Raw genomic sequence first — 13,783 nt, 5'->3', positions numbered from 1 at the left:
ACCGGCAAACCAGCTCATAAACCTATATCTTTTATAGGTAGGAGCATCATTATTGATGCGTTTGGACATTTACAAGCGTATGTGAATGAGAGATATTGTGCCAATGAACAACATTTTGCTGCTTGCTTGTCTGAAGGAATAAATTACTGGTTATGGATCAGCATGTGTATAGGCTGTGAATGTGTGGAGTCAGGAGTTACTAAGGTAACGGTCCTGCCTGCTCTGCTTGGAGAAGATGATAATGATGATGGGGAGGGAGCAGACTGCCTGAGAACAGAGGGAAAATAATGGAAATAAATCAAGATGGCAGCTGTACAGATAGCTCAAACATAGCAGAAAACCAACACTATATGATGTCATGTCACTTTACTAATTCAGCCACTTACTTAGATAAACTTGGTAGTTAACTTAGATAAACTTGGTAGTTAACTTAGTAGCCGTGTTAACACCTTATCACCTTATTCTGTGTTTTTCACGCAGGGAAAAAATGAAATAAAACTCATATAAATGATTTAGAATGCAAGATTAACTTTAAACAAAACATTAGTAAATGTAGCTGGCTACATTCTTTCTATGATAAACATTAGAAATATTAGGGCCGTGAATAATTTTTTTGCAACAACAAAAAAAGACTCTGCTTTTTTTCATTGTAAACAGAAAATACATTTAGTGCAAAACGTTTGTCAGAAGAAAAAAAAATTCTGAAGTCCAAGTTTGGAAAACTTAAACTAAATAGTTTTGACATTATTAAAAAAAACATCCCGTGGCTATTTCCAAATACCCTGCAATACAGTATACCGCCCAAGAAAAATCTATAATAATATATATAAACATATGCCATTTTAGCAGACTCTTTAAAAACATTTTTTTAATCCAAGGTGACTTACAGTCCTGTACGCAAGTAGCTTGTTTCCCTAAATTACTATCGCTCTAAAGGTGTAGTTTATATTTCTGTTGCAGTGTAGCTATGTTGACATCAACAGGTCTAGTGAAGGAGCTGAGGGTAGTTCTCTCGCTCTGCTCTGCATGCTGAAATCCTAGCTAACAAGAATCTCACAGGGATATGCTACTTCTCCCCCATTTACCTGGGCTTCTTATGTACTACACTGTACAACCTACCATTTCAGAGCTGGTTTTAACTGAAATTGTAATCTTTTTGTTGTTTAGATTTGAAATTAATTGTGTTTTTCCAGATTGTTTAACCACCAAGCAATGGAATCAAAGTGATCTAGATTTCACATTATGCAGTTCAAATACTGTCAATTGTTATCAGATAACCTATAATACAGTCTGTCTGATCCTCTATCAGATGGTGAGTTGGTGAAAGTCTTTCAATGCTGTAGTAGTGTAATTTACCTTCGTCTGTATGGCGTGTTTCAACTGTGGCTTTATCCCTCTCTCCCAGGTGGTAACCGTCCAGTCCAGGTGATCATCTCAGAGTCTGGTAACCAGCCCAACTCCCACCCCATCCAGTGGAACGCCCCGTCCTCCGCACACATCACACAGTACATACTCAAGTGGAGAGTGGTGAGTAGGGCCGGGTGATTCGTGAGTAGGGCCGGGTGATTCCAGAGGTTAACATGCAGTTTGAATTCCACATAATGCTGTGGGCACCAGATGTGGCATTGAAGTCTAGGGTTTGGTTTTCTAGACATAGATTAAACCTGAAGGTCCTGAAGTTAAAATCAGATCCTGAAACGAAAAGAATCTCCATTGAGGGTCAGTCAAGAACTAGGCTACATATGGCTGTGTTTCCACAAGCAGCCAAATTCTGTTCTTCTGGCCAAATATTCAGGAAACTGGCCCAAATACTCAGTGGTGGGGGAGGGGGGGTACACAATTTGTCAAACTTGAGTAAAAGTAAAGATACTTTTTTAGGTTAAAATTAAAATGACTCAAGTGAAAGTCGCCTTGTAAAATACTACTTGACTAAAAGTCTAAAAGTATTTTGTTTTAAATTTACTGTAGTATCAAAAGTAAACGTATAAATAATTTAAAATTCCTTTTCTGCCACATTTTGTAGTTTTAATTATTTTTTTACAGATAGCCAGGGGGCACACTCCAACACTCAGACATAATTTACAGATGGCCAGGGGCACACTCCAACACTCAGACATAATTTACAAACGATGCATGTGTTTAGTGAGTCTGCCAGATCAGAGGCAGTAGGGATGACCAGGGATGTTCTCTGTTTAGTGAGTCCTCCAGATCAGAGGCAGTAGGGATGACCAGGGATGTTCTCTTGATAAGTGTTCTCTGTTTATTGAGTCCACCAGAAGAGGCAGTAGGGATGACCAGCTCTTGATAAGTTTTCCTGTCCTGTCCTGCCAAAGCATTCAAAATGTAACGAGTCATTTTTGGGTGTCAGGGGAAAATGTATTGATTTTTAAAAAGCAAATAACTGTAACTTCATTCCTAAAGAAAATTATCAGAAACTATAAATAGTAAAGTACAAATACACCCCCCCCAAAAAAAAAAAAAAAAACTACTTAAGTACTTTACACCACTGCCTAAACTGGCCTTAAAGTAGCTACCTTTTTGTTGTTGTTTATCAATAATGTAAATATCTCTGTCTCCTCTCTTGTTTGGGGTAGAAAAACACCCGTACCCCTTGGCGGGAGGTGAATATCCCAGGCCATCTCAACTCCTACACCATCGCTGGCCTGAAGCCAGGCATCACCTACGAGGGTCAGCTGATCAGTGTGCTACGCTTCGGACGGCGCGAGGTCACACGCTTCGACTTCACCACCACATACGGTTCCTGTGAGTAGGATCACAGTATGGCTACAAGCCTTGTATTCTGTCTCCTTATTGTTATTGATATTTTGGCCCAGGAATCAGATTCAAACTAACCAGGATAAACTTACCTGTCCACGGTGATTGATGTTTTTTAAAGATGATTTCTACTTGAGGGATGGCGTTGAGCAACAGCCATTTTGAGATCTGTGAACATCTTGAAAATGGCATTTTTTTCTTTTTTTAAAGTCTGTTCTCTGTCTACAGGCCATTCCTCCCATCCCGTTTATATCTGACCGTCTGATCTCTCTTTTCAGTGGCGACCTCCGAGGGAGAGACCACCCAGCCTCCTCCGGTGGTGGACATCAGTGAGTCTGTTACAGAGATCACCTCCAGCAGCTTCGTCATCTCCTGGATGTCTGCCTCTGACACCGTGTCTGGCTTCAGGATCGAGTACGAGCTCAGTGAGGAGGGACAAGAGAGAGGACAGCCCATGATTCTCGGTACGGAACATCCCACTGGGCACACATTGGTTTAATCAACGTTGTGTCAACGTCATTTCAGTTAAATTAGATTTGAACCCATCTGGAATATACGTTGACTTGATGTCTGTGCCCGGTGGCAATAATCTTTTACATTTACATTTAAGTCATTTAGCAGACGCTCTTATCCAGAGCGACTTACAAATTGGTGCATTCACCTTATGACATCCAGTGGAACAGCCACTTTACAAGAAGACCACGTCTAATGATTTGTTTAGTGTGTACACTATACGATAATAGCTGAACTATTACTATCCCTTAATACTGACCTTTGACCTCTTACCACTTTGTCAAGTTTGCACGGGTTTATGCTGCGTTATCTGTGGTAATGTTCGATAGACACAATGACTAGAAAACTACACCACTCAAGTATATTGTCCTAACCAATGAGAGAGAGATATATATATATATATACTAGATGACTGATAGGGGGCGCTGTGTTGAAGACACTGCACCTCCATCTTGGCCCTTCGCCCTACCTTTGTCAATAATATTTTGAAAGCTATAAAAATGCATTTATGAATGTTTATTATATTACAGACACCTTAATGCAAACTTTTTTAGAATTATATTATGTGAGTTAAACCTGATAGAAAAATAATATATATATATATATATTTGATTATGTCATGAATCCAGGGTTTATCAACATCATTGGTCCTAACATGCTTGTCTGTCTCCAGACCTCCCCCGCACCGCTACCTCTGTGAACATCAATGAGCTGCTTCCTGGAAGGAAATACACTGTGAATGTGTACGAGGTTACACCTACTGGAGAGCCCAACCTCATCCTCACCACCTCTCAGACCACTGGTGAGTACAGAGACGGACGAGACGGACCGGACGGACGGACCGGACGGACCGGACGCACCGGACGGACGCACGGACCGGACGCACGGACCGGACGCACGCACGCACGGACCGCACGCACGCACGGACCGGACAGACAGACGCACGGACCGGACAGACGGACGCACGGACCGGACAGACGGACGCACGGACCGGACAGACGGACGCACGGACCGGACAGACGGACACACGGACCGGACAGACGGACACACGGACCGGACAGACACACGGACCGGACAGACACACGGACCGGACAGACACACGGACCGGACAGACACACGGACCGGACAGACACACGGACCGGACAGACACACGGACCGGACAGACACACGGACCGGACCGACGGACAGACACACGGACCAGACAGACGGACTTTCTACAGTATGTATATATCTCTCCTCTGCTCCTCTTCCAGCTCCTGACGCTCCCTCTGACCACGAGGTGGATGAGGTTGGAGAGACCTCTATCATAGTCAGCTGGGAGAAACCCCTGGCTCCTATCACAGGTCAGTACACACATAGAGGCTGCGTTTACACAGGCAGACCAATTCTGATCTTTGCCCAATTATTGGTAAAATATCTGCTCTAACTGGTTTGAAAAAAGACAAATAAAAAATCTAATTTGGGCTGCGTGTGTAAACACAGATCCTTACAGGAGAGATCCGTATCAGGAGACTACTGAGTGAATGGGGACTTTCCTCATCTCATGTGTATAGAAACATACAAATGACAAATTATTCAACTGAACAATATTACAAAAGCTCAACAAGTTAGCCCCCCCCCATCCAAAAATAATAAGATCGGTGGCAATCTCTTACCAGATTGCTGTTTAAATAAACTAAATTAAAATACCTGTATTGAATTGAGAGGCGCAAGGAAAGGTAATGTCTGTTCACCATTACCATAAGTAATGTCTGTTCACCATTACCATAAGTAATGTCTGTTCACCATTACCATAAGTAATGTCTGTTCACCATTACCATAAGTAATGTCTGTTCACCATTACCATAAGTAATGTCTGTTCACCATTACCATAAGTAATGTCTGTCTGTTCACCATTACCATAAGTAATGTCTGTCTGTTCACCATTACCATAAGTAATGATTGTCTGTTCACCATTACCATAAGTAATGATTGTCTCTTCACCATTACCATAAGTAATGATGGTCTCTTCACCATTACCATAAGTAATGATGGTCTCTCCTACAGGTTACCGTGTGTCATGATGGTCTCTCCTACAGGTTACCGTGTGTAATGATGGTCTCTCCTACAGGTTACCGTGTGATCTACACCCCGTCTGTGGAGGGGAGCAACAACGGAGCTGCAACAGAGCTCACCCTGCCGGACACCGCGACCTCTGTGACTTTGAGTGACCTTCGACCAGGCCTGCTCTACAACATTAGTATCTACGCAGTCGAGGATAGTCTGGAGAGTGAGCCTGTCTTCGTACAGGTCAACACAGCCGGAGAACCCTTACCAGGTAAGGGTAGTCTAGTGGTTAGAGCGTTGGACTAGTAACCGAAAGGTTGCAAGTTCAAATCCCCTGAGGTGACAAGGTACGAATCTGTCGTTCTGCCCCTGAGACCCCACAACACTACATAAAGAGAGACAACTCTACATAGAGAGAGACACCACAATGCTACATAGAGAGAGACTCCACAACGCTACATAGAGAGAGACTCCACAACGCTACATAGAGAGAGACACCACAACGCTACATAGAGAGAGACACCACAACGCTACATAGAGAGAGACACCACAACGCTACATAGAGAGAGACACCACAACGCTACATAGAGAGAGACACCACAACGCTACATAAAGAGACACCACCACGCTACATAAAGAGACACCACCACGCTACATAAAGAGACACCACCACGCTGCATAGAGAGAGACACCACAACACTGCATAGAGGGAGACACCACAACACTGCATAGAGAGAGACACCACAACACTACATAGAGAGACACCACAACACTGCATAGAGAGAGACACCACAACACTGCATAGAGAGAGACACCACAACACTACATAGAGAGACACCACAACACTACATAGAGAGACACCACAACACTACATAGAGAGACACCACAACACTACATAGAGAGACACCACAACACTGCATAGAGAGACACCACAACACTACATAGAGAGAGACCTAATACAACAACACAGACTGTAGTTTGTGTTAGATCTTAGCCCCCAAACTTCACAAGCAGTCACACTAAAACGGAGTATTTACTCGTTCGTTCGGAAGATATCAGCTCTGTTAAAACTGACCCATTTTCTTTTTTTTTTAATATCATTCAGGATTCGATTCCACAATGGAAAGTTTGGATGATGCATTTCCTGTTCACAGCCCAAATGCTCCACTTTAATGGTCCAATGGAAAGAGTTGTGCAAACTATTCTAATACTCCTGGGACTCCTGGCCAAATATGAAGCCAAAACAACAGTTTCGCAGCTGGAAAGTGTAACGTTGCTCAGGGTGTATAGCTCGGTAGGCTGATGTACGAGTGTGAATCATTTGCGAGACCCTTCTTTGGATCGACTGCTGTAAAGGCAGTCCATCAGTAAGTCCTGTGGTTCAACCTGCTACGTACTGATTTAGGTAATGACAAATAGACCCAGACTCCCTTGGAAAGACCGAGCGACCCAGACTCCCTTGGAAAGACCGAGCGACCCAGACTCCCTTGGAAAGACCGAGCGACCCAGACTCCCTTGGAAAGACCGAGCGACCCAGACTCCCTTGGAAAGACCGAGCGACCCAGACTCCCTTGGAAAGACCGAGCGACCCAGACTCCCTTGGAAAGACCGAGCGACCCAGACTCCCTTGGAAAGACCGAGCGACCCAGACTCCCTTGGAAAGACCGAGCGACCCAGACTCCCTTGGAAAGACCGACGACCCAGACTCCCTTGGAAAGACCGAGCGACCCAGACTCCCTTGGAAAGACCGAGCGACCCAGACTCCCTTGGAAAGACCGAGCGACCCAGACTCCCTTGGAAAGACCGAGCGACCCAGACTCCCTTGGAAAGACCGAGCGACCCAGACTCCCTTGGAAAGACCGAGCGACCCAGACTCCCTTGGAAAGACCGAGCGACCCAGACTCCCTTGGAAAGACCGAGCGACCCAGACTCCCTTGGAAAGACCGAGCGACCCAGACTCCCTTGGAAAGACCGAGCGACCCAGACTCCCTTGGAAAAAAGGACTTTTGGATCCTCTCTCCTCCAATGAGCATTGAGGACACAGTCCTAGGTTCATCAGGGTTATATGGAGATACTGTTAATGAGCACACTACTTCCTGTCAATATCTGACCACTTCCTGTTTCCTGTTCACAGAGGAAGTCCCGCCTCCTACAGACCTGCAGTTCTTTGAGGTGTCTGACGTGAAGATCACAATCACCTGGACGGGGCCGCCTACTGACGTGTCTGGGTACAGAGTGACTGTGGCCCCCGTCGGTCCCGACGGGACCCCTCAGAGAGAGCTCCAGCTCCCCGTCACACACAACGCCTATGCAGAGGTCACCCACCTGACCCCGGGGACTCCGTATCTCTTCAGCATCTACACCATCAAGGGAGGCGAGGAGAGCCAGCCATTGGTCGCAGAGCAGGCTACCAGTGAGTATAGGCAAACTTATCCCATCAACAATTGTTTTTTTATTACAACAAACAAAACAAAAAAATCGCTGTCCAGTCAAACTTAGTACTGTACATATTACTGCTACAGTCTCAATTGAGACCAGACATATAATCACTAATCTTTAGATTGTACAGAATCACTGATCTATGACTGCAACGTTGTCTCAAACACTTGTTGTCGTCAGAGCCTGATTCCCCCGCTGATGTCCATTTCACCAACGTGACTGAGGACAGCGCTCTGATCACGTGGGTGCCCCCTCGGGCCCGCATCACCGGATACCGTCTGTTCCTGACCCTGGAGGGGTCCAACCCTAAACAGCTCCGCCTGCCCGCCCGCCTGTCTCAGTACACCCTGCTCAACCTCCGCCCAGACACGGAGTACACAGCCATTCTGCATTCTGAACAGGACAATACGCTCAGTGAGGGAGCCTCCAGGAGCTTCTTCACCAGTGAGTCCAGACTAGAGTTTGGGGTTTCTTTATTCCTTGCTTAACCAATTTATCTGACTGACTGGTTCCTCAGTTTGTCAAACTGAAATCGGCTGCGTCTCAATGACTCAAAAGTTTTTTTTAAGCACGTTCTAGCTTCCGGCAGTTTCTCGTTTAACTTTCATGTGTCCCTGGTCGAGGCCAGATTCTTTGTCAGTAGACTTCTTGGTCCGTTTGACTAGTCAGAGGAAAAGTGTGCGCACACAGTAGGTTTGCTTTAAGCAGGGATATGATTTTGGGAGTTCCTAGTTTGTTTAACTAGTCCTGACCCCTGACCTCTGACCCGGTGTGTTCTATTCAGCTCAGTTAATGGGGAACGCCCCTCGCTTCAGTACCGATGTCACAGACACCTCCATCATCATCTCCTGGACACCCGTACCCCGAGTGGGATACAAGGTACACGGACACACACGTTATTGGTCCAACTGTTTCAGACTAGAGTTGTGAATGTGCTCTGGCTCCTGTGATCCTGGGGAAAGGGCTAAACGCTCCTCTCTTCACCTTTGCCATGTTTGTCCCTCTCACCTGTGCCGTGTGTGTGTGTGTGTGTGTGTGTGTGTGTGTGTGTGTGTGTGTGTGTGTGTGTGTGTGTGTGTGTGTGTGTGTGTGTGTGTGTGTCTCTCGCTCTCTCTGTCTCCTCTCCCCATGTAGTTGACGGTGAGGCCCAGTCAGGGAGGTGAGGCCCCCAGAGATGTGACCTCTAATTCGGGCAGCATTTATATCTCAGGCCTGACCCCTGGGGTTGAGTACACCTACAGCGTCCAGCCAATCGTCAACGGATACGAGCAGGGCAACCCAATCACACGCCGCATAGTCACACGTGAGTGATCAGAGGATAGCCATGTTATTTTCTACTATATATATAACGTGTACCGTGTGTGTGTGTGTGTATATATATATATATATCTCTATATCATTATTGTTATTCGCTGTGTAGTTATTACTCGTCACTATTCATATTTTTATTCCATTTGTTTTCATCTTTGACTCGGTAAGCATTTCACCGGTCGTCTACACCTGTTGTGACCGATAATATTTAATCTGATGGAGACTATATTCTCCGTCAACATCAATTGGAGGATAATGACTTGTCCCCTTGAAAGTTTACCCTACTCTACCCTACCCTACTACTCTAGGCCTTTTACACCTGCTGCGTTGGTCATCGACAACAGTGTTCTGTGACCAGGTTATAGTATGGATGGAGTAGCTGTTCTGACCAGGTTCTAGTATGGATGGAGTAGCTGTTGTGACCAGGTTATAGTATGGATGGAGTAGCCGTTGTGACCAGGTTCTAGTATGGATGGAGTAGCTGTTGTGACCAGGTTCTAGTATGGATGGAGTAGCTGTTCTGACCAGGTTCTAGTATGGATGGAGTAGCTGTTGTGACCAGGTTGTAGTATGGATGGAGTAGCTGTTCTGACCAGGTTATAGTATGGATGGAGTAACTGTTCTGACCAGGTTATAGTATGGATGGAGTAGGTGTTGTGACTAGGTTATAGTATGGATGGAGTAGCTGTTGTGACTAGGTTATAGTATGGATGGAGTAGCTGTTGTGACCAGGTTATAGTATGGATGGAGTAACTGTTCTGACCAGGTTATAGTATGGATGGAGTAGGTGTTGTGACTAGGTTATAGTATGGATGGAGTAGCTGTTGGGACTAGGTTATAGTATGGATGGAGTAGCTGTTGTGACCAACTTATAGTATTATTTATAGTATAAATTTTACCCAATCATCTCATCTTATTCCTCTTGTCGTCGTCCAGCTCTGTCTCCTCCTACTGACCTCAAACTGGAGTCCCACCCTGACAGAGGAGAGCTGACTGTCCAGTGGAACGAAGCCAGCACCCCAGGTCAGAACAGTGATACTTTTGTTCCATTTGACTTTGAAGTCTAGATAACAACCCTACCCTGGAGTCACTCGCTCACATAGCCACACCTCCAGGGTCAGCCAGAGTACAGTGTTTATACTGACACACCTCATATGACCCAGTTCAAAAGAAACACCATGATTGTTGGATTTAGGATGAAGATTAGAGACTATATGTCCAGATTTAAATGTCCAGACAGAGTTCACAAATGTCTTATTTTCACATCTTCATCCACGCCATCCAATCAGACATCACCGGCTACAGAGTGACATGCACGCCGACCAACGGGCAGCGAGGAAACAGCCTGGAGGAGTTTGTGAAGGCGGGTGAGACTTCGTGCACGCTGGAGAACCTCAGCCCTGGCGTGGAGTACAACGTCAGCGTCTTCACCGTTAAAGACCACACGGAGAGCGTTCCTGTCTCCGACACCGTTACTCAAGGTAGGTGTGGGTGTGGCCTAATGTCAGGTGACCTTTGACCCCCATCACCCCTGCCCTGTGAAATCATGATGTGGACAGGAGTGGCCGGCAGGGTTCCGTCATATCTCTCCATACGCAGACCTCTTTCAAAACAAAATCAAATTTTATTTGTCAAATGCGCCAAATACACTGCTCAAAAAAATAAAGGGAACACTAAAATAACGCATCCTAGATCTGAATGAATAAATATTTTTTTCTTTACATAGTTGAATGTGCTGACAACAAAATCACACAAATTATCAACCCATGGAGGTCTGGATTTGGAGTCACACTCAAAATTAAAGTGGAAAACCACGTTACAGGCTGATCCAACTTTGATGTAATGTCCTTAAAACAAGTCAAAATGAGGCTCAGTAGTGTGTGTGGCCTCCACGTGCCTGTATGTCCTCCCTACAACGCCTGGGCATGCTCCTGATGAGGTGGCAGATGGTCTCCTGAGGGATCTCCTCCCAGACCTGGACTAAAGCATCCGCCAACTCCTGGACAGGCTGTGGTGGATGGAGCGAGACATGATGTCCCAGATGTGCTCAATTGGATTTCGGTCTGGGGAACGGGCGGGCCAGTTCATAGCATCAATGCCTTCCTCTTGCAGGATCTGCTGACACACTCCAGCCACATGAGGTCTAGCATTCTCTTGCATTAGGAGGAACCCAAGGCCAACCGCACCAGCATATGGTCTCACAAGGGGTCTGAGGATCTCATCTCGGTACCTAATTGCAGTCAGGCTACCTCTGGCGAGCACATGGAGGGCTGTGCAGCCCCCCAAAGAAATGCCACCCTACACCATGACTGACCCACCGCCAAACCGGTCATGCTGGAGGATTTTGCAGGCAGCAGAACGTTCTCCACAGCGTCTCCAGACTCTGTCACGTGCTCAGTGTGAACCTGCTTTCATCTGTGAAGAGCACAGGGCGCCAGTGGTGAATTTGCCAATCTTGGTGTTCTCTGGCAAATGAAAAATGTCCTGCACGGTGTTGGGCTGTAAGCACAACCCCCACCTGTGGACGTCGGGCCCTCATACCACCCTCATGGAGTCTGTTTCTGACCGTTTGAGCAGACACATGCACATTTGTGGCCTGCTGGAGGTCATTTTGCAGGGCTCTGGCAGTGCTCCTCCTGCTCCTCCTTGCACAAAGGCGGAGGTAGCGGTCCTGCTGCTGGGTTGATGCCCTCCTACGGCCTCCTCCACGTCTCCTGATGTACTGGCCTGTCTCCTGGTAGCGTCTCCATGCTCTGGACACTACGCTGACAGACACAGAACCTTCTTGCCACAGCTCTCATTGATGTGCCATCCTGGATGAGCTGCACTACCTGAGCCACTTGTGTGGGTTGTAGACTCCGTCTCATGCTACCACTAGAGTGAAAGCACCGCCAGCATTCAAAAGTGACCAAAACATCAGCCAGGAAGCATAGGAACTGAGAAGTGGTCTGTGGTCACCACCTGCAGAACCACTCCTTTATTGGAGGTGTCTTGCTAATTTCCTATAATTTCCACCTGTTGTCTATTCCATTTGCACAACAGCATGTGACATCTATTGTCAATCAGTGTTGCTTCCTAAGTGGACAGTTTAATTTCACAGAAGTGTGATTGACGTGGCGTTACATTGTGGTGTTTAAGTGTTCCCTTTATTTTTTTGAGCAGTGTACAACCGGTGCAGACGTTACTGTGAAATGCTTACTTACAAGCCCTTAACCAACAGTGCAGAGTTAAAAAGTAAGGAAATTGTCACACACAAAAAGGAAACGGTAACAGAATACAATACAGAGGCTATATACATTGAGTCAATGTGCAGGGGTACGAGGTAGTAATGAGGCTATATACATTGAGTCAATGTGCAGGGGTACGAGGTAGTAATGAGGCTATATACATTGAGTCAATGTGCAGGGGTACGAGGTAGTAATGAGGCTATATACATTGAGTCAATGTGCAGGGGTACGAGGTAGTAATGAGGCTATATACATTGAGTCAATGTGCAGGGGTACGAGGTAGTAATGAGGCTATATACATTGAGTCAATGTGCAGGGGTACGAGGTAGTAATGAGGCTATATACATTGAGTCAATGTGCAGGGGTACGAGGTAGTAGTGAGGCTACATTGAGTCAATGTGCAGGGGTACGAGGTAGTAGTGAGGCTATATACATTGAGTCGATGTGCAGGGGTACGAGGTAGTGGAGGTGGTTGAGGTAATATGTACAGAGCCTTCAGAAAGTTCACACTCCTTGACTTGTTCCACGTTTTGTTGTGTTGGAGCCTGAATTTGAAATATTAGGTTTAGATGTTTGTCACTGGCCACAATGCCCCATAATGACAAAGTGTTTATGAATATTATTATTATTTTTATTTTTTACAAATTAATAAGAAATGTGATGCTGAAATGCCTTGAGTCAAAAATTGTCCAAATTGGTTGAACAAGTCACATTATAAGTTGCAATAATAGTGTTTAACATGATTTTTAAATGACTATAAATGACTAACTCAAAGAAAAAAAGTAGACTTTGAATATCCCTTTGAGCATGATGAAGTTATTAATTACACTTTGGATGGTGTATCATTACACCCAGTCACTACAACGATACAGACGTCCTTCCATAACTCAGTTGCCAGAGAGGAAGGAAACCTCACAGGCATTTCACCATGAGACCAATGGTGACTTTAAAACTGTTAGAGTTTAATGGCTGTGATAGGAGAAAACTGAGGATGGATGAACAGCATTGTAGTTACTCCACAATACTAACCTAACTGACAGTGTGAAATACAGAATATAAATATTCCAAAACATGCATCCTGTTTGCAACACGGCACTAAAGTAATACTGCAACAAAATGTGGCAAAACAATTCACTTTTTGTCCTGAATACAAAGTGTTATGTTTGGTGGTAAATACCACTCTCCATATTTTCAAGCATCATAGTGGCTGCCTCATGGTATGTGTATGCTTGTCATCGTTAAGGACTGGGGGGAGGTTCAGACTAAAAAAGAAACATAATCGAGCTAAGCACAGGCGAAAACCTGGTTGTCTCCTTCCCACCAGACACTGGGTGACATTCACCTTTTTTTCAGCAGGACAATGACTTAAAAACACAAGCCCAAATCTATACTGGAGGTGCTTACCAAGAAGAGTGGCTGAGTTAAAGTTTTGACTTAAATCTACTTGCAAGCCTATGGCAAGACCTGAAAAA

General features: G+C 45.4%; 1 protein-coding gene across 2 annotated transcripts in view; it reads left to right on the top strand.

The window, feature by feature from the left end:
• fn1a (fibronectin 1a) overlaps positions 1 to 13,783 on the top strand; it is a 76,894-nt gene that overhangs the window by 24,670 nt on the left and 38,441 nt on the right. For both annotated transcript variants that reach the window (XM_046344167.1, XM_046344078.1), the window contains exons 13-24: positions 1,406 to 1,527; positions 2,595 to 2,763; positions 3,054 to 3,239; positions 3,962 to 4,090; positions 4,542 to 4,631; positions 5,399 to 5,605; positions 7,469 to 7,747; positions 7,954 to 8,217; positions 8,558 to 8,652; positions 8,908 to 9,076; positions 10,021 to 10,107; positions 10,374 to 10,565. In XM_046344167.1, the coding sequence (XP_046200123.1) occupies positions 1,406 to 1,527; positions 2,595 to 2,763; positions 3,054 to 3,239; positions 3,962 to 4,090; positions 4,542 to 4,631; positions 5,399 to 5,605; positions 7,469 to 7,747; positions 7,954 to 8,217; positions 8,558 to 8,652; positions 8,908 to 9,076; positions 10,021 to 10,107; positions 10,374 to 10,565 (1,989 nt within the window). The remainder of the gene's footprint in view (positions 1 to 1,405; positions 1,528 to 2,594; positions 2,764 to 3,053; positions 3,240 to 3,961; positions 4,091 to 4,541; positions 4,632 to 5,398; positions 5,606 to 7,468; positions 7,748 to 7,953; positions 8,218 to 8,557; positions 8,653 to 8,907; positions 9,077 to 10,020; positions 10,108 to 10,373; positions 10,566 to 13,783) is intronic.

The sequence above is a fragment of the Oncorhynchus gorbuscha genome, linkage group LG01 (genome assembly GCF_021184085.1).
Source record: "Oncorhynchus gorbuscha isolate QuinsamMale2020 ecotype Even-year linkage group LG01, OgorEven_v1.0, whole genome shotgun sequence".
In the NCBI taxonomy this organism is placed as follows: domain Eukaryota; kingdom Metazoa; phylum Chordata; class Actinopteri; order Salmoniformes; family Salmonidae; genus Oncorhynchus; species Oncorhynchus gorbuscha.
Note: the sequence above shows the minus strand (reverse complement) of the source record. Positions and strands in the feature narration are given on the sequence as shown.